Raw genomic sequence first — 21247 nt, 5'->3', positions numbered from 1 at the left:
GTAACTTTGACCTTGTGTTGGGATTTTCTTTTTGTGGAAACTGCTGTTTCCACAGTCAAGAATGAACCTTGAAGGTCAACTGCAAAGAGGACCAACATGTTATCCAGCCTTTTAACAATAAGCTACTCTGTTAATGCAATAATGAATGCCAATGTCCACTGAAACTCAGAGATGATGCCTGTGGTCGTTATACTTCCCGGATTGTAGGTCTGTAACTGATCTTTTGTCATTTCAAAGGGTGACTTGCTCACACGGGTACGGGATACTAAGGCTAAACGGTAAACTAACAACAAAAGCAAATCTGAGCAGTAAATCAAATGCAATCCCATATACAGTAAATCTGACAGATATGTAATAACACTGCAGGTTTAAACAAGAACACAAGTGCCAATAAGAAGTTTATTTCAATTCAGTCAATATTGTTAAAAAAAAAAAAAAAAGCCATGACATAGCTCGGATATTTTCTTTGTACAACATCACACTCATGTTGTAATGAAATGATCTTTGAAAAAAAAAAAAATCTTCCTGCAAAACATCCGCAGAGAGAAAACAAGGTAAGGCAAAGAGAAGATGGTTCATCTAAAATTAAAATCCAAGCAGGCAAGGAACGGCCCGTTTTCCTCAAAACTCTGGCGAGATGTATAAAATTTACACAATGAATTCTGAGCAATCAAAACAAATATGTACAATTCCTTTTTTTTTTTGTGTTTTTTATCAAATTTGTCTCATGACAAAATGTCCGCAAATACATGGCAAAACGGGAGAAAACAAAACAGGTTTTGCTTTGTCCACACTAAAGCACTTTTGGAGCTACTGTATCGTAACATACATTCACTACCTTAGAGATCAATACACATACTGAAGACAGGGTGGAATTTGACCAGGTATTTATTACATTGCTACTCTCCTCGATTTGTTTTGTCATAAATATCTTTAGTGTCATCTTTCTTCCTGGTGCCTGACCGCACATTACAGTCCTCCCATCTGTATGCTATGGACAAAGAGAGAGTGTGAGGTTTCTTTTTTTTTATGCACTTCACTAGTTTACACAGTCGGAGTCATCCTATCCACAGTGAGATCAGAATAATGTGCCCTTTTTTTGGTCCGCGATGTGTAATCGAAACTACTGCTACCGTCAGCACGAAGCAAGAACGGACTTCCTTCATGCTTTACAAGAGGAGTCAGCTCGCTTTTCTGTGCTTCTCTTTTATTTGGAAATTTTCTATGGCAATGTGGTGATTGATAAAAGGCCAGTCTTGACAGTCTATACATCCTTGAACAGGTCTGCAAGCTACATGTGGATGAATATTTCTTTAGACCTCAGGTTATATTGTTCCTGAGTTGATACTTCTGCAGCCGGTACAGGTCGTTTCCTACAATTCTACTGAGCTGAGCTACAAGAGTTTTTGCCCGTTTGAGGCAGTAAAGAAATCAGAGCATGGACACCAGGTAGCTTTACCTGCAGTTACAATTACGCTGACTTATTTTAAACAGCTCGACGTTAAAAATAAAGCATCTCTTGCTTGATATGTCAACCACTCAGGTTTGGGTTAGCTTCAGCTTCTACTTACACCTGTCTAATACTTGAGCAAGAAGCACTGAAGCTTCAACACTGTTTAAAACACCTCTTAATAAGCCAAAAAGACAGAAAAAAAAAAAACTGCTTCTCAGTGTTCATTTTTATAGCAATCCTAGAAAGAAGAGCATTTTCAATATTAAACAGACAACAGGAAATTAACAACAGCTTGCAACCTTTTCCCCTGCATACACAGAGAAGGTCAGCTTAAAAAAGGTCACTTATCAGGGAGTGGGCTCCCGACACTGATAAGCACTGATACGCATGTCTGACTGCTTCTCCCTCACCTCCGCATCTCAAAGCGCCTCACAACATTCGTTGGCAAATGAAAAACAAAAGCAATTAATGTTGAAAGATGGAACAATAGTGACTTTTGCTGAATCAACTAATAGAGATCTTCATGTAATCGGAGAAAAAGAAAAAAAAAAAACAATGATCAAGGAGGGTTCATGCGCTGGCAGGGGGGGGTTCGCTCTAGATGAGGAGAGAAGGAAAAGATGTCCAGAGTTTTTCTTTCTCGTGAATGAGCACTTCAGTCCTGGTGCTGGGGAGAGGAGGTGTAGGGATGTGTGTGTGTGTGTGTGGGTGGGGTAAGGGGTGAGGGATAGAAGGAGGGGGGGGGTCAGGACAGAAGAGGCTTATTTGACCAGCCTCTTGGCTACGTCTGCGTAGGCGATCTCGATCTCTTTGTCACTGGGGCAGGTGTTGGTGAACTCTTCGCGTGTGTAGGCGTTGTTCAGGTACTTCCAGATGGCCGTCATCTCTTTGGGGATGTCAAAGCCTCGGTACTTCTTGGCCACCACCTGAAGGAAACCATAATAAATCATAAGCTGCGAGCCTCGTCAACCGAGCTATGAAATCTATTATGGCCTCACCAGTAAAGAAGATTATTAAATGTATTAAATCTTTGTGAAACACTGTAGTGCAATTTGTAAAATCTTTGCATTAGTTCAGGATTTCTCTAATCCAATCAAAACTGTTTCTCATTCAATTACACTTCTTAAGACGTTAAAGAGCCTTAACTAATAATAGAATAATTACTTCAATAGAGTAAATGATTAATCACTTAAAGGCCTCAGTTACACTAATTATAAAGCTGTTAAAGGGTTAATTTCTTGATTTCATTACAACAGAAATAAGCTTAACAATCCGAATAACTGTAACAGCCAAAAGCTGCTACTGTATATGCCACATTTCAACCACTTATTTTAAGATTTAAGACGATAAACAAAAAAGACAGCTTCTACCAGCCTCTTCATGAGCCAACAAACTAAACTCAGTATGAGATCTGCTGGTTGATTTACACCACAAAGGGGTGTTTAGTGGCACGGCTGCTGTAGAGCTGAAACAGCTTGATTAGTCCATTGACATAAAATGAATTTTGAACTATTTTGACAGTCGGTTAATTATTAAAGTTAATTATTCATAAGGAAACAAATGCCACAAATTCACTCCAACTTCTAACAAGTGAAGACTTGCTGCTTTTATTTCTCATATTTCATGATCTTTCAAGACAATAACTGTAGCTCTGGGTAATTGTGATGGATATTGCACATTATATGGACCTAAAGATAAAGGGATGGCAGATTAATTGATAATGGAAATAACTGTCAATGGCAGCCCAACAGTATTAGTCAGAAAATGTGGCTTATGGTTTATTTTAGTGATTACATTATTAACAGAATCACACACTATATCACTGGAATATAAAACCAATAATAAAAAAAAATTGGTCATTTATCTTAGAGCAAGCATGTTAAACAGTAACCTTTAAAATACTACACATAATATACTGTCAAACTGGTTCAACATTGTTATTGATTTTACTCCATGCTCACCTTGACTATGTGCAGCTTGGGCAGCAGGTTGCAGTCGGCCAGAGTCATTTCCTCTCCATCCAAGAACTTGCGGGTGGAAACCTTGATGTCCTCGATGCTGTTGTGGTCGATCTCGTCGGGCAGTGGTGAGCTAAGATACTCATCCAACTTCTGCAGTGTCTTCAGCAGCCCGCGCTCCAGAGCTGCACAGAGACGAACAAGGCATGTTGTTAAAACATTCAAAACTTTAAAGTTTAATTCTTTATGTATTCAGTAAATAACAGCAAATAATCTACTTTTTTTTTATATAGTGTTAAATTCTGAAGGTTTCTCTGCCACAGCTGTCTCAGTCATATGTTCAACCACCACATGAGGGCAGTATTTCATCAAGAGACGAGCCCTTCTGCACATGGAAATTATACACAAAGGAACACTAACACCGTCTACTACAATAGCTATTTAATACAACAGCCCAGGAACAAATACTATCTTTAGGAAGCTCATATTGTATTGTAAGATGCACATAATATCCACCCCCTCATTTCAATGGATTGCGTAGGTGTTCTATTTTCTCCTCAGCCTATATTGATTCATCCATCTATAGGTTATTCATAAACAATATTCTATTGTTAGAAAATATGATATGAATGTAGCTGCGTGCACCACTCAGTAGTTCAACAGTACACTAGACTACTTTAGAGAACACTTATCATTGAGCCATGAGATTCAGCCTCAAACTGTGTTTACACAGCCTTGGATTTCAGATCCAGCTCTCCATGGTTCAATATTTTCCCAGGGTGGAGAACATCCAACTAAAACATGACAGAAAATCTTGGTATTTTGTAAGTATCATAAACATCCTTCCAAAAATTGTCTCACCAAGGATGCAACAGAATCTCTAAAGACAATAGATTGCTTTTTTTTTTTCATATTATTCTAATAATCTCATGTTATGTTTGTGATAGGGTCTTTTTCTTACAGTGTCTGAGGTGCATGAATCAAGAACAGGAAGGATGAGATTGTGAGTGCTAGTTCATTTTCAGGACAGCTGCTCTTTGGTTTTCCACAGCGCTGCACCAGGTGAGACGGGGAGCATGAGGACAGGAGGAGGCAGCAGAACAAAAGCTCTGTGTTTCTGACTCAGGCCATAATCCACCAATCGGGGCAGGGCTACCAGTGTCGCCTAGCAACCAGAGAATTCACCCTGCACAATTGGAAGGTCTCTGGATCTCTGCTCATAACCTGTGTACTTCGCTGTGTGTATGTGTGTGCCTTTGTGTGTATGTGTGTGTGTTTGTGTGTATGTGTGTGTGCCTTTGTGTGTATGTTTGTGTGACTGTGTGCCTTTGTGTGTGTGTGTGTGTGTGTGTGTGTGTCACAGACGATATGTGTATCTTACCTTCATTTGCATCTGGTTTTGAGTTCTTGATATAGGCTGAAAACTTGGCAAAGATGTCCATACCGGCTGTGTTGGACTCAGGGTGTCTTGCACCAAGTTTGATGAACCTACATACAAGCAGACATGCAAGAAAAAACACACATATGTACAGTATGTATGAAGTATGCTTTAAGGATATTCGGTTTTTCCTGCTACTCATATATCCCATTAAAAAAAAAAAAGACCAAAATCAGCAATTAATTGATTCTGTAGTTTATCTTTAGTCAATCTCACAGACATTGTAGTGCTGCTGTAAATATTCACTAGAACACCAAATGTTTATTAATCCACCAATCTGAAAATAGTCCAAAAAAACATTTAATCTTGTTTGAGTAAAGTTAGTTAAAAACTACAGTGCTTAGATGTTTTAGGTTAACTATTTATCTTTTTAACAATGATACAGTACCAGTCAAAGGTTTGGACACACCTTCATATTCCCTTGAATGAGAAAGTGTGTCCAAACTTTTAACAGGTATTGTAATCGTGCCACATTTTTAAAGACTTATGTATTCAGTAAAAAGGAATGGACTTTGAAGCCGGGGAACTATTAAGCGTTGGCCTAACACACTGTTGGTTTTGGTCTGTTCATTGGACTTGTTGACAATAAGAAAAATATAGAACATCACCAGAATATCACCCTTATCTTTAACTCAGTAAAACTTTTATCTGCATTTAAATGCAGCTGATACTTCTACCTGTCATTACATGCTAACAGTGTGATAAAAAGCCAACACAGTCTGCTCATGACAGCAGAGTTAGCTGCTACCACAGAGATGAGAAAGCACTCACTTGGGTGGGCAGAGGACATCCTCAAGGAACTCCTCGATCTTGTTGACATCAGTTTTGACCTCGCCGTTGAAGGTGATGAAGGGCGGGTGCGTGCCCGGGGCCAGGTTCTGAAGATCTGCAGGCTTCCTGCATGAAAAAAAAGAGTGGGGTGATTTTAGCGAGCCAATGCAAACAGAGCCAAATCAGCAAACAATTAAAACATCTTTTTTTTTTTTTTTAAACAATGCATGGTTGCTGAGCTAACACGATCCAGTTGTTTGGCAGTGAAAATTACATTTCATGAATAAAATGAGTCACTTTGTATAGTTCAAATAAGTTCAAGTGCTGTGGTTCCGTGATAGCCTGCTGCACTTTAAAAACACTTTTTCTAGAGCCTTCCAGCGCTCCTCCTTCTGTAACAACTAGACCATCTCCATGAGTGTGTTTGTGTCTCTCTCTCTGTCTCTCTCTGTCAGCCTTCAAACCAGCACATGTTGTACCAGATGTCTCTGGGCAGCAGATGACACTGACACACATAAACAAAAATGAGCATGTGTTGAATAATTAGTACGAACACTTGTGAAATCCACAGAACCCAGACGCTTAAATCCCTTTAGTATGAAACAATATCACACAGCCGTTTCTCAACAACTGTTGAATAATAGCTTGTTGTGATCCAGCAGATTGCCTGAATCCTCTTTGATCTATAACTAAAACTAGCCACTAGGTTTTTATTGTGACGATGTGCACACAAGGGTGGCTGAGTTTTGGGACAAGCCATCTAAGGGCACAAAATAATAAACGGGAAATGACTTCAACTCTCTGGCATGCAAAGGGGAAGTGGCACCCTCACCCAATGATATCACTGAGGAGTAGGTAAAAAAAAAAAACTGCCTTGGGATTTACAGGCGACACAAATACAGCCTTGACCCAAGAAAAGACGTAAACTCAGGGAAGATAAAACATTGACATGTGACAGTCAGTCCCTCCCACTGTTCTTCCATTTATATACTACAATAAAAGAGCCATAAATATGGCAAACACCCGCCTTCTTCTGCAACACATGGCTGTTGACTCAAGATTACAGGCGTTGATACAGCATGGAAAAACTGAAGCCTGAATCAGTTGTCCTTCTAGAAAGAAATAAAAAAATAGAAGTCTAAGTAGTCACTCCAGCTGAACAAAGGCTTGTTAGAGGAGTGAGGGGTAAACAGACACTGCTAAGTAGACGGATATCCTCCATTGCCTTTTACAGGATATCATGACATTCTGTTTTATGTTACACTCCCTCTGCCAGTGTATGCCAGGGAAATATATGCAAATACGCCCCGAACCCATGCACTCATCTTGAATGTGCAGGCATGCATGAAAACCAAATAACTAGTCACTGCTTTCCTCCTTTTGGCTGTATATAAAAAATAAAAAAAATAAAAAAGAAGCAAAACATTCAGCAAGTACATCTCTGTTGTGTTTTGTCAGTGAGCAGAGGTCTCCACGTCCCAGAGGAGGAGACGAACCAGCTGCCACATGGATGAACCGCGATTTGGAAAAAAACGTCAGGAATCTCTGAATCTCTTGAGTCAAAACACACATGATGAAGAACGACCATAGAAACCAGTCGTTCATCTGACCATGGCTGAAAATAATCTGGCACTTGCCTCTTCTGGCTTCACAAAGTGGAAAAACATTTAGGGAGCATTTAGATGAATCATAAAGCAAGCAACATAGTGGGTTTAGTAAAGAGCTTCTGGTGCTGGAATCCACATGCGTTCTCTTGCAGCTGGGAGGAAAAAAAAAAAAATTGTAGTTGAAATTGCAGAGGATCATCGTTTTCTGACCCCAGTGGTGAAAAATAACATGTTGCCCACCAAAAATCTGAGCAGGAAGTGTGCAGAGTGAAGAACCCTAAATAGCCTCTCCAGAGTCTGTATGTTTATTTTTCTCTGATTTTCTCCAGCCTGGGAAAGGGTCATGGGAAAACCAAATAAGCAGTCGGGGAAGCAGCGAGCGTGTTAGAGGTGGGGCGGAATCAAAGCGTTACAGAGCCGCTAAAGGCCTTTGAGGAAACGCCCAGAAAAACAGTAGGAGGCTATCAAAGGAGGAAGAAAGTTAGGTAAATTTTGTTTTTTAATTATGGAGTAACCGCTGATAAAAACACGCAGCAGAGGAAGATGATACGTAAGAAGAGGGAAGAGATAGTGAATCGGGTGGGGGGTGGGGGGGCGGGACTCACCTCTTGAGATCCACTGTGGTGACGTTGAAGACGACTCCTTTGAGCCAAAGGATCATGAACAGCCTCTGGGAGAAGGGGCAGTTCCCGATGCTCTCTCCATCGCTTCCCGCCTTAAATAGACAAACACACACAGCCAGTTAGAAAAGGGTATCAGCAATGTTCTTATTCCTAAAAACGGACTCTACAAAAAATCAGCTTCCTACCTCATGGAGACGTTAAGCTAAGGAGGGGAACGTTTCGCAGATTTAATTATTGCAAGAATCAGATTTCTTCCACTGATGGCTCTTAATTTAGGGGGGACGGGGACGGAAAAAAAAGTCCCGATAATCTTGATAGAGATCACATCTCTGTTGCACAACCTTTATGGCCCGGGGCATTTTACTGCACTCACCCAGAGAGGGCCCGTTTCAGACAATGACTCTTTCATACGCATTACAGGCTGCCTTCGAAAGGCTTCGAGAAGGAGGGAAAGAGTAGAGGGCCGACCCTCTCGTCTTAAATGCTTCGGCACACTTCCTCTCCATTAATCTGCAGGACTACTGTTTAAGGGTAAGAGGAAACTTCTGAAGTGATTAAAACGAGCCGGCCTCTTGTTTCCTCTTTTGGTAGACTGCACAATCACAAGACTGAGCAGTGATGGTAGGAATGAGATCAATTGGGAAATGGCGCATGTCCTCCAGATTAATGACGAACGCTCATTGTTCGGACCGAAGACGAGACTGGTTTGAGAAAGCAAAACATGTTTTTTTTTTGACAATACACCCCTATCACCCCCACAATGGCGGTGATTTCTGTCTCACGAACAGACTCGGCTACGGGAGGGTGCCGCAAACCGTCAGAGATATCTCCTGCCTTCCTAACAACCATCCATCTCTTTGTCCATGCGCTCTCTCCTCTTTCCAAACCTCTAAATCATCCCTGGTTTTGCTCGACTTGCAGCCATGTAGGGAGTGAAGAGGGTGTAGCAGAGGACAAATATGGTTTGGATTCTTAATCAGAGGGCAGTATACGCATTTCATTTGATTAACTGAGCTCTGCGTACTATCTTAATGAAATCTGCCGTGCTGACTGGCGCACAGTTGTGTCCCCTGCAAGACAACCTACTCAGTTTCAATTAAACCGAAACTGAGAGACATCACTGTGAAACTCAAATTGTTCTCATTAACTCCTTTTCTTTTTATTCATAGTGCTTTGCCCAAATGTCATCTCGGTTTTACTTCTTCGTCTTAAATACTTGAACCGGCGTCACCGTCACAACCTTAAATCACACACTTGAAGTTTGAGAAACTGGATAAAATGCTTGTTGAGGTATGCCATTCTCCAAGCAAGGCGGGCCAAAGGAAAAAAAAAAGAAAAAAAAAAGAATGCATCGTATTCATCTATTCACAAGGACAAGCATGGAGGTCATTCAAGTATCTGCGCTCTGGAATGCACCTCTTCATTCAGCGCATTATTGTAGCCGGGCCTCTGTGAGACGGCTGAATATCGTCTCTTATGTCAGTCAGTCGCTCCTCGTTCCCCCCTCGTTCGCTGCAGCTCTCGCCTCTGCATCGGTCCAACCTTTTGTCGCTCTTTTTGGCAACTGCAGAGGTTGATATGTAAGGCGTGTCTGTACGTGTGATGCAAAGGACATCACAAATCAACTGTTTTCTCACGCTGAGTGCTAAGTTGCCGACAGATGTGCAAAGACCGGAGATGCAACGTTGAATAAAAAAATAAGATTAAAATCAGTTTTGACTCGACAACTGCTGCAGAGAGATATTTCGGTATCAGAGACGCAGGTTGTGAAACGTCCTCAATAGAGGACTTTGTTTGGGAGTGTTGAGTCTGTCCGGCAGCTCCTTGCCGGTGCGGACAGGCTGGCTGCTGTTGTCCTCTGTGTGACGCCCAGTGGGATGGCTCTGTTTGATCTGCCTGCTGGCTTCCATTGTACAACGGCTGTCCTCCCAACGCCCCCCCCCCTCCTCTCTGAATTCAATATCTGAAAAGCTTGGATTAGATCACTGCCTTTGTTCAGCAAATGAAAGTCCTCTTTCCATCTTACATGATTCGATTCCAAAACAAAGCTTTGGGCGTGAAGTCTTGGGGGTATCACGGTTCACAGCCATCACTGGACTAGCATTAGCTGATCCTTAAGGGATCAGAAACACATCAATGGGATGATTACTCCATTTTCCCCCACAGCGCTACACCTACAGAGAACCATTCAGTTCTGGATCAAGGGTAGCAATGCAGCGCAGCAACTGTTCCCATGGTGATGGCCAGACACATATGACATGGAAAGCGGAGCACACGGTGTGGAGGGGATTACCAATTCACAGGTAAACCGTCTCAAGTGAGCTCTCTTTTTAAAAAAAAAAAAAAAAAAAAAAAAAAAAAGCAAACCGCATGACGCAATGTGATTTGTAAATCAAAGGAGGCTTACTGTATTTCAACACAGTGAGCTGCTTTTAAGCTGAGTTCATCTAAGAACTGAGCCTCGAGTGGCCAAAAAGAAGGCCACAGCAGCTGAAAAAGACATTTCACACTTCTCTTTCTCTCTCGGCCTGCTCTCGGAGTCGTGGCAGGGCGCCTACCCTCTGGAGTCTGCAGCAGAGCAGACTGCAGCTCTCTGCCAAAGACACTGAGAGCAGGGATCTGATGCAGACAGAGAGATATTACAGGAAATAGGGAGGAAATCGGGGATCATGGGTAGTGCTAACCGACGTGAGGGAGAACAAGCGGTAATAGATGCTTTAAGTGGGAGGAAGAAAAAAAAAAAGATAGCAAGCCTTAGAGGCTGCGTCGCTCTGTTTGGCACGCTGCTCGTTTCTTCCTCCTCCTCCTCCCCCTCCCCCTCCATCCCTCTCCCCTTATCCTGGGCCTCTTTGTGAAGTCGGGGGGGGGGAACTATTCCAGAAATGTCCTGTTACTCCCACCGAAGAGGGCGCTTTGTTTAATTTAAGTGATGATGCTGGTGGAGCTGCATTTCCGTTGCCTGTGACACATTAACTCCTGCGCTGAGAGGGAAGGGCTGCTCTACATGTGACTATGTGGACTCAAGTCAGGCTGATATTCAGTAATATTTGTGCTGAATAACATTTAAAAGTAGTACCTGAATCATTAATTAGCTTAAAGAATGATCTCTGTGAAGCCATGAAACTTATAATCTAAAATTAAAATCTTTTGTTTGAAGCCTGTGGCCTAAAACAAAAGTTGAAAGAGTTTAGGAAACCGCTCCAAACATTGTTCTCCTCCACCCAGCTAATGCTTTCCAGAGTGCAAGTATTATAGTTTGACATTCAGAAAAGGGCTTCTGGAGAAGCTTCTATACAGCAACAACACAAAGCGCTTCTTGTTTGTAGAGTTTTAAGCACGTCACCAGTTAGCAAGGGGGGGAAAAAAAAAAAAAACACCCCAATAAAACACCGAAGCGAGGCGATAAATTATTTTTCGGAACAAGCCCTTATAAGGCAAAGCACATCGGTTGAGAAAGATGCACATTTTCCGAGGAGTAAACCAGCCATTCAGTTCCAAATATAACACTTAACAGTGCCCAGTGTGTAGCTTTCTATTTTGCCTCCTGTGTCAAAGAACATGAGTCACATCTTGCAGACGGTTGCGTACACCGTCTTCTACAGAGAATTCCCCCTGATGTGGAGTTGCGATAATAACGTCTGGGCCACTCGACAGCTGACTACCACTGACAGTCTCTTGAGGATGGACTGGAGAGTCAACAGATGCTTGTTTATTTAATACCAAACACACACAGCTGCCCGGTGGAGAGTGTGAGTCATGCAGACGCTGGATGTTATCTAGGAGGAGTTGTTGTCCAGGACATCACGGCCCTGCAGCAGTACAATGAGACCTCAGTCAGCTGGGGGTATGTGGTGAAGGGGGGGGGGGGAGTCAGTCATGTCTTTGAAACAGTCTTTTCTGAAACACGGTGAGGTCATACCTTATATCACTTCCTCTTTGACTTTATTAAAGTACCTCTGACTAACCTCACACATCTCAGCTCTAATGAGGATGATGTCATGTGCCCACTAGATGTTGTGTGCACTAATACAGGTACAAAACTGGATCCTCTTCACAAGTCTAGTCCTATAACATTTTACGAGCAGGCACATAAAACGCAAGAGCTGCTCAACTCAACCTCTCCCTCTTTTACTCCACTTTCTCAGACATTTCTACTAATCTAAAGCGGTTATGTTTCTTATCGTCATCATCATCATCATCAGAAGCAGACTTTTTTTTGTTTTTTTTTCCAGACTGGTGATGAGACATCAGTTACATCAGCCAGCAGTCAGAGACAATGGATCCTGTTCAAGCTGGGCACGGCCCTCAGTCTCTGCTCACAGCCTAATTTTAGTAACATGGCGGCCCGTGCCTTCCCCTCCCCAACACACTTCATATTCTAAAATTGGGTGGGCTGCTCAGCAAGTTCAAGCCACTCTTTGACCGAATAAGGAACTGACGATGTAACAAGCTCCGCAGCGTTCCTCCTCCTCCTCCTGCTGCTGCTCTGACACACAGCAGGAATGTCCGTTTGAGAGTGGGCAGCCATGGTAACGTCATGGCAACGCCTCTCCCTGTTTGCTGGACAAGTATGCGGGTTGGGCTGAGGTTAGGACTGTGACAGGACTGTAGCACTTGGACCCGAAGCTGGATGTTGCAGGCAGGGTTAGTCAGCTTATGTTGTCTTAGCTGAACTGAACCAGGTTGAGTGGAATAATGAGTTATGTTTATGACCCATAAACTCTTATGTCATATGTTCTACTCCTGAGAGAGGTCACTCAGGGTCAGCTACAGTCCACCTGAAAAGCTAGGAAGAGTTTTTGAAAGTCAGTAACAATATTTTTGGATTCAAACTTCTGATATATTTTCCAGCAGTTGCTTCAGTTAATAGCGACCTGGCTAAAGATGAGTTGTTGGAGTAGGGCTGGAAATTTTTCAACACAATTTGATACTTCAGTGTTGGGAACGTTGCCTAAGCAATATCTATTTCAATACCTTAGTTTGAGCTAGGGCTTGAACAAATAATATTTTCATTATCCATTCATCTGCCGATTATTTACCCTATTAATCATTTAGTTTATGAAATGTTAGAAAGTAGTGAAAAAATAACCATCCCAGTTTGTCGAAGTTCATGGTAATTTCTTCAATTATCTTGTTTTGTCCGACCTAAAATCCAAATATCAATATACAATAATATAAAACAGAGAAAAGCAGCAAATCCTCACATTTGAGAAACTGGAACCAACAAATTTTGGGCATTTTTACTTGAAAAATGAAACAATCAATCCATTATCAAAATAGTTGCTGATTTATTTATTTTTGATCAACTGATCAATTGATTGACTAACTCACTGCACCTCTACCTCTTTCTGTAACAAAAGAAGGCAAACTTCTACAATTGTCTAAATACAAGCAGCAGTGCAAGAACTTCCTCTGACTAAAATACAATCTAATATTGGTGAAATTATTACATAAATAAAGAATGAAATATGATTCCACCCTTTGGTACTTTTTCCATAATCCCTGCTATGGGCACATTTCTGTCTATACCAAAAAAGGATTTAGTCTCGATAAGCAGCCCCATGTCTGAATGACTCGGTATGAGCTGGGTGTGTACTGACAGCTGGGTCCCTAAATCTGACCACATTCAGAGAGATGTACACAGGAGTCAGATACTGCTGGAGCATGGAAATGCCATCACATCCTTGGTGTGGCTCTGACTCAGGCTGACATCACTCAGTGGAAACCTCAAGACTTCCAGTCAGACACAGGCCTACTGTGCTGGAACACACGAGCACTGCACATGAGAACCGTCAGTTTCAGTGGAAAGTTGGGAGACCGGAGTCAAAAAGAGGGTTCCTGCATAACCATGCTATAGCAATGATGTAAGCTAAGTCAATAATGTTAAAACCGCTGTATTCAGCCCAAGTGTAGAAGAGATAAGACAGCCAGTCCGGGTTTTAAGAGGCACAAGAAGAGCGTTTGGTGATGAGTAATACAGCTCTGAAATGACGGAAAAACAAACAGACAGCCATGTGGGAGATCAGCATGAACCAACGATCATCTTCACTCTGACTGTTGGCCAACACAAACAACGAGCTGCACACTGAAGTCAATACCAGCTCCGACACTCCACCTACTTACACAGTCATAGACCCCAGACTGATGACTAGGGCAGACTCATGTATTCACACTTACACACCCGCCCACACAAAACCTGAACTTCCCTGTTTTTAATCAACATTTGCCTGGGAAATGACATGGAAACCCTGCCACCGAAAAACATCTAAAACTTCTTCAAAAATCAACTTCACACTGTTGGTCGCAATCAATTTGAACTGGTATAACCGAATTTTACCATTAGCTGTCACACATCACTCAGCCGCTCCTGAGTGTAACATAATGAGAGCCGCACAGAGCACTACAGAGCGATTATTAAACTGAGTACCCATCTTACTAACAATTTTAACTTCATAACACAACAATTAATAACCCACGACTAACTCTCTTTAACAGGGCAAAACACCATGGCAAACAACAATTTGTGGCACATAATCGATTTGTAACATTAATAATTGTTCATTTACAAAATTACACTGCCTAATGGCATGCTGGGTACAGCTCGCTAGCTAGCCAGGTAGCATAACAGTATGTAAACAGCAGGGAGAGGCTCTGTTGCTACAGTACATTCAAGAACAGAAAAGATAGATGGAAGATGAAGAAAGAGAGACCAGAGATGCACCAGAAGAACTTGAGAGAGAGAGGAGCTGTGTCTGCTGTTTGGAAGTTTTTTGGTTATAAAAAGTCTGACATAGAGTATGCAGTGTGCTCTCTCGGGTTCCGGTCATTTTTGCTGCCTTCAGGTATGTCTACAATTTGAAGGTTGGCCCTACAGGACCTATTCTCCAGGTTATCAAGGCGGCCCAGGAGTGAATTATTCTGCATCTGCAGTGATTTTATGGTGGCTTTCAGCTGCGGTGAGTCTTTCAAAACTTTCACCAGCCAGTGCTTCTGTATGGTTGCGGCAGCTCTGGAAAGCATTTATTTGTTTGCAAAACGAGTCTACAGAAGATTGAACAGGCTGGATTGACATCTTAATCAGGGTAGACATATTTTCTCTCAGACTGCCTTGCTGTCTATCCAGCTCCGTGATCAGTTGGTCCAAGTACTAACACAATACAAGTTGCATTCAGGGCCGTCGGCACAGGTTGCTGATGTAGGCTACTTTTTAAATTTGCTAGAAAGTCTCATAAAATGCCGGTTCAAATAAAATCAAACCCTTTAAGCTCATACACCGGACCGGACCGGCAAAACCGGAAACCCACCCAACCCTAATCTAGACGGCCGCAAACCACCCTTTGGCACCAACACAATGCCAGCATGCTGTTACCACACATGCCAGATACGCATGGCAGCAAAAGCCTGCACCACGGTCACACAAACACTGGCCTCATCAGTAATTCCGAGCAGACACAGCGTCTCTCTGACCTGCAATTGAGTGGCCTGTTGGTACCAGTCTGGGACATACTGCCTTGCTTTTAACATCATAGAGGAGAAAAAAGAAAAAAAAAAAAAAAAAAATCAAACATGCAAAACACGTGAGGAACAGCTCACGCACAGGCCTTCGAGTTTGCATGGGTGTAAACTGTATTTATGGATCATATTATTACATGTAATAATGTGACACATCAACCTAGTATTCAAATATTTTCCTAGAAATTTCTGCTGTAGTCAAAAATGTTCACAATATCAATACAGTACATGATGGGGGTAAATTATTGATTTAAATCAACACTCGAGATTCAAATCAACCATTGTCATAGCCTTCACTGTTTAGCCGTGGTTGGGATGTTAACATTAAGTAGGGGGAGTGCTCCATTTGCTTTCTTCTGCCTAGAGATGGTATATGGGACACTTGAGGTTCAGCAATGATGAGATGATGAGATGATGAGATGAGGAGTCAAGGAACTCCTGTCATCTTATCCTCCATGTACAGGTACTACACTTTGGGTTACATACACTTCAGCAGGCTCTGCTATGAAGACAGCGCATGAAACACAAGCTGACTGGATCATGTTGAGACTGATTGAGTTACATGTGCAGCGAGGAAGGCAGATTCTTCTCATTTTAAGGGGTCACACACACACCTCTGACAGTGAAGGTGAAGGTAAAGGTACAGTCATTTTTCCTCTGTATACTGATATTTGCTGCAACCTGTATAGCCATATTAGTTAACTGGTAAAAACACACCAATATATAAAGTGGCACTTCTCTGCATTGGGATCAAATGTTCAAAGTCTCAGATCTATGTTGTTGTAGGCTGGTCTCACTTCCTGTCTCCTTACAGGAGAAATGCCTCATTAGCCATTGGCTTCCTGGTTAGCAAACACAAATGGGGTTATCTCTTCCTCCTAATAGACAGAACTAAGCTTTTCCTCTGGATATATTAGCACAACATGATATCTTAGGGCATATTTAATCAGGCACGATCAGGATTGCAAAGATTCAGTCTATATGCTACTGACAAAGAACTTGAAATGGACATCTGAATTGGTGTAATAACACACTGCCAGGTCGATTAGGCCAGTGTCCAGAGAGTCAGTCAACCAGACAGCTACACTGAAGAATCAGTGACAGGCCAGGTGCTGCAAAAGCAAAATCGTAGCGCAGAAACAACAGCGCACAGCACTCTATAACAGTAACAAGCCATTAATCTTTGTCCCCCAGCTCATGATGCTGACTGCAGCATTGCTACAGTGCTTGGGGAAAAATAAACTGCTCCATTGATTTTCCTATATAAAAAAAAAAAAAAAGCAGCACTCAATTGCCTAGAATACCACCCAAGGGGAAGAGAAATTTTAATATGAAAAGGAACATGCAAACAATAAGAAGGTTTTTTTTCTTCATGTTAGGCAGGTTTCATGTTTGGTTGCTAGTGAAACTATATAAGTCACACTTGACCCTGACATGTAGTTTCATGCAACTTCATTGACTGGAGCACAATAACTACTGAAAAAGGTCATTGTGTTTCCATAAAACAGTACATCACAAGGCTTAAGTCTGGTTGTCACATGTTGATAGCACAATATAAGATGAGCAGCTTTTCTCAAGGCCTCTTGAATAAACGTAAAACAACAGCGTCATCAAGTCTAGGGTTTAGGGTGTGACACATGTTCCACAGCACATTTTTCTCATGTCCAGGGGAAAGAAAATGACAAATCTGAGTGGGCATTAATTCCTCCTGCAGACTTGGACCGACATTGTTCATCCAAATCATCCCTAACAGAAGTGCTGCTTTGTTGGGACTTCTCTTGCAGCCCTTCCATCTCCACGGTTCCCATGAGACTGTCCTGAAGGGAATACACACAAACACAGACGGGCCTTATGCCACCCAGACATAAAAGCACTTCTCCCAAGATGTTTTCTGGCTCTGCTGTCATTGCTGGCAAGAGTATGGAGACAGCAAGAGAAGGCTTTGCGAGCATTAGTGTGACCTTGGCACGCTGGCAGCTAAGAGACGCACACACACACACACACACACAAACAGAGATAAAGCCTGGCTGTTTCTCTTGACTCATCTATATTCTGTACACTTTCATACGGTCAGGTCATATGCTGGTGGAGGATTACTGTCTAGGCACGCCTGAATTAAAGCTGTGAAAAAAAATGACTGGAAACATAACCTCCGCTGTAACGATTTAATGAGGAAATGATGCACTTTAACTAAAGTGAATGTACTTCACCGTCCTGGAGAAGTAACACAAGCTTAGTAGCTTCAGAACAGCTTTTAGTGAGAGTCACTCAGCCTGATTCAATCAAGTAGCGCTCTAATTAACAGAAAAAGGGACGGATGCTCCTTGGTTGAGGAGGGGAAAGATTTCATGACAATAATTCTTCATATTTATATGGATCTTCACTTTTTCATACTTTACTGTACACACATACTGTACACATCGCCCAGTTATAACATAAATGTCTTATAATGTGTGGAAGTGTCAAGTCAGACAGACAGGGACAGATGCTGGTACATCACTCTCTTCACTGTGCCAGCACAGACTACTAGTGTGTGCAAAATGATATCTAATGAGATCAAAGGTCGATCCTACCTCTTACATAGTCATTATGTCATTTGCAACTCAGCGCAATTAACACAGACAATAACATCTCCACACCCTCAAAGATGAGCATGAAGTGTTTCCATAGCAATGAAACAACTGTTGCTATAAACACTGCAGGTGGACTTCAACTTTGCAGGATCATCAAAAAAGTAAGATAGTCAGCTACTTTTAATGTGTAAACAGTGTAAACAGTGTAAACAGTGCTGCATCCTCTCAAGTTATACAGACATAATACAAACTCATGTTCTCTGCGTATATAATTAGTCAGCTTTGATATGTGGCAGTCCCCTAACAGATGTGACACCGGAGTGTGTGTTGAGGGTACACACAGTTCGTTATCAGCTGTTCCCAGAGGCCCTGCTCGCAGCAGTGCGCCTACGGCAACCCGTGCGCCTGCCATTGTCTCCCATGACTGTGTTTAATGCAGCACAGTGAGAACAACGGCATCAATAATAGATGTGGACATGTCAGACGCTGGTGCGGAGTCATGTGAAGGCGATAGGGATGAAAGGCCATTTCACACACACAATGGAAGAAACTCCTGCACACAACGGGCTGTACAGTCCAAGGAGGGAGGGGCTGAGAGGGAAGAGTTGGCCACATGTGTAAACCTTCCAGGCCTGGGGATGATGTAACCTCTCCTGTAGGCTGTGAGAGGTAGTTAAGAGAAATGTTCTGGCCTCTACTGAGGCGCCTGCTCAGCCTATCAATGCCCCTATATTTATCCCCGACAAAGGTTTCTCTTTAAAGAGTCAACAGGAACAACACAAGTAGGACAGAGGTTTTATATGGAAAACTCATAAGAGGTCACCCTAATTTGCAATTTAAGCACAGCAGACTTTAAAGGTCATTTGCAAGCCCCTGGTGACAGTATGTCACACTCCGTGGCAGTGGGCAGGTGTTAAAGGTTACAAATGTATGATTTGATTGAAGTTAAATAATCCATCTGAGGGATAAACACAGCAAGTTCTCTCATTTGTAACATTTACAAATGTTTTTCAGTGCTGCAAGTTTCCACCATCACAACCATTATGAAGTGTTCACTGTTCTGGTGAGAAACATCCCACTCTCTCTCAATTCAGGACCCCATATACCCCCTCCCCACAGCCCCAGTCCCTTGTGTCCCAGCCCCACGCTCCCCACTACCCCCCTTTTTCTTTCCTCTCCCATTTTCCCGCCCTAGAGAGCAACAGGCTGAAGAAAGGAAAACAGCAATTCCCAACCCTCCTCCACCACCACCACCACCATCATCATCATCATCATCATCGTCGTCGTCACGGCTGAATGGATGCACAAGTACAGTTTTAGGGGAAGTTGTGGAGATAATATAACATAAGGAGATAGCATCATATTAAAAGAAGGATATAAAGAGCATCCATCAGGCTCTGTAATGCATCACCTTATATAAACGTGGTGAACTGTGCTGTCCAGAAAGCAAGATTAACAGTTGTCGGACATTAAATAACAACTGTCAAGAACACCAGAAACAGATGCATCCAGCATACATTTGTCGTTCATACTCCTGTCTTATAAAGTAATGTAAATATGGAAAAAAAAAGAATGTTTATCACAACAGCATCACCAAACTTGATGACAAGATGACCCAAACCCCAAACTCACAGTCAAATGACTGGTTTGAGTCAGCATCTAAGCAGCATTTAAGCACATCCAACATATTTCCATCACTCTGCGTCTCTATATAGTGTATCAGTTAACTTACAAGCATAAAAAATACAATTACAGCGATAAAGTTAGGCATATATAAAGTGTTGAATCGGCTGTTATGGATCACAACCACTGAGCTTTTGTTAACAAATGAGCGCCCAGTTTTCAGCATGGCAGACTAGTCTTTCCCCATAATGGGAGGAAAACTGCACCCGCCCTGCCTGTGACACTGCAAGGTTATGGATCTAAAACTAGTGGAAAAATTAAACTTAATGCGTCAGGAAATATTGTTCTTCTAGCCTGTATCACATATAGAAAACCCCGAGAGTGAAATACTATTGCTAGCTTTAGTGGTCTTAGCTCTACAAAGCCTCCTTTGTGGAAATAGCGAACATTAATGTTAACGTTACTTTAACTTCCAAGGTTGAAATTAAGTATTCATCATTAGTATTGTCTCATTACAGTAGGTTTAGTCTAGTGTGTTAAAAAATGATAAAATTTGCTCCATGCGGCTGGTCTTACCTTCACAAACAGCTCGATAACGGGCTCGTTATCCGCCTTTACTCCGTTCTGCGGTACCGACAGCGACATTGTGGATGCTACTTTTTGAAGTTTTTCTAACAAAGATGAGTTTTTTCTCTCTCTCTCTCGCTACCACGCCCGACTTAGCTCAGTCCTCTTCTCCACCACTCCACCTTTTTCCCGCACTGAAGCCCCACTAGGCGCCTTTTCTCCCCAAGGAGAGTCCGGTCGGTGCTGGAAGCAGAAAAGTCTGTTTGAGGCAGCGGTGTCCGCCAGATACAGTTGTTTTTTAACGGTGCTATTTAACTTCAAGCTAGCTAAAGCTACAAAGACATCGTTGAACTGCGAGGCTCTTTGCTGCTGGTTGAGTAGCGATGATGAGGAGGACGGGAGGGAAGAAGCAACGGGAATATTTGAAGCCGTGATGTCATCTGCAAACAAAAATGTGGGAGGGTTTGAGGAGGGGAGTCTTGTTGTTGGGAGGAGGAGGAGGAGGAGGAGGACGAGGCTTTAATACTGCGGCTTTCAAGCTCCGTGCCTGGGCTACACCTTCTCTGCTTAGCCTGAGGTAATGAACCATTTTAAACTCCCTAACAAGGTGCTAGTGTTTGTTACAAAAACCCAACAAAATTTACAGTCATTTCTTTGTCCATCATTTACTTTAGTCTACGCAGTTCTCTATTTTATATTCGTTTTATTAGCATTTGAGTATTTTTATTGTTCAATTCCTGTTTACATAAATACAGAACTTGGTGCTTTGCCTGGTTTTCCATATATGGAATTTATATAATGCCAATTGTCATTTAATAACGCCACCCCATATAAGGAATATGTCGTGTGAAGTGGATTACTTTCAGTGATATTAAATACAGAAACACATGGTTTGATAATTGGGGTTATAATGCTGGCAGCAAAGGAAAGAGTAGTTTAATGATCTAGCTATAATGAACACACTTTTCTGATTAAATATGCTGCAGCTTGTTGTGTCATGAGAGCTTTTGACTTTGTAGGTCAAATATAGAGGATTTAGTCTTATTTTAATGAAGTAGCACATACACCCAGCTCCACCAGATTTAGACCTACTGCATAGTGGCCTGCATCCAAACTCACTAA

The 21247-nt window shown here is 42.1% G+C and overlaps 1 protein-coding gene across 1 annotated transcript; it reads right to left on the bottom strand.

Annotated features, from left to right (window-relative positions):
• Window positions 1-380: 380 nt before the first annotated feature.
• clic4 (chloride intracellular channel 4) lies at window positions 381-20554 on the bottom strand. Its single transcript, XM_042389339.1, has 6 exons — window positions 20135-20554; window positions 7833-7942; window positions 5621-5746; window positions 4793-4899; window positions 3415-3596; window positions 381-2379 (listed from the first exon to the last, which is right to left on the bottom strand). The coding sequence occupies exons 1-6, from the start codon at window positions 20201-20203 to the stop codon at window positions 2215-2217; spliced, it is 759 nt and encodes a 252-aa protein (XP_042245273.1). The 5' UTR covers window positions 20204-20554; the 3' UTR covers window positions 381-2214.
• Window positions 20555-21247: the final 693 nt, after the last annotated feature.

The sequence above is a fragment of the Thunnus maccoyii genome, chromosome 16, assembly GCF_910596095.1.
Source record: "Thunnus maccoyii chromosome 16, fThuMac1.1, whole genome shotgun sequence".
In the NCBI taxonomy this organism is placed as follows: Eukaryota; Metazoa; Chordata; class Actinopteri; order Scombriformes; family Scombridae; genus Thunnus; species Thunnus maccoyii.
The sequence above is the reverse complement of the archived record's forward strand: the minus strand, read 5'-3'. Positions and strand labels throughout refer to the sequence as shown.

What these genes read in the sequence shown, in the direction of transcription:
- clic4 (XM_042389339.1), bottom strand. Translation starts at nt 20,203, where the DNA reads ATGTCGCTGTCGGTACCGCAGAACGGAGTAAAGGCGGATAACGAGCCC. An exon ending in ACCACAGTGGATCTCAAGAG is followed by an intron (nt 5,747 to 7,832) that starts GTGAGTCCCGCC and finishes TTTTTCATGCAG; the next exon opens with GAAGCCTGCAGATCTTCAGA. An exon ending in AAAACCAGATGCAAATGAAG is followed by an intron (nt 3,597 to 4,792) that starts GTAAGATACACA and finishes GTCTCTGTGCAG; the next exon opens with CTCTGGAGCGCGGGCTGCTG.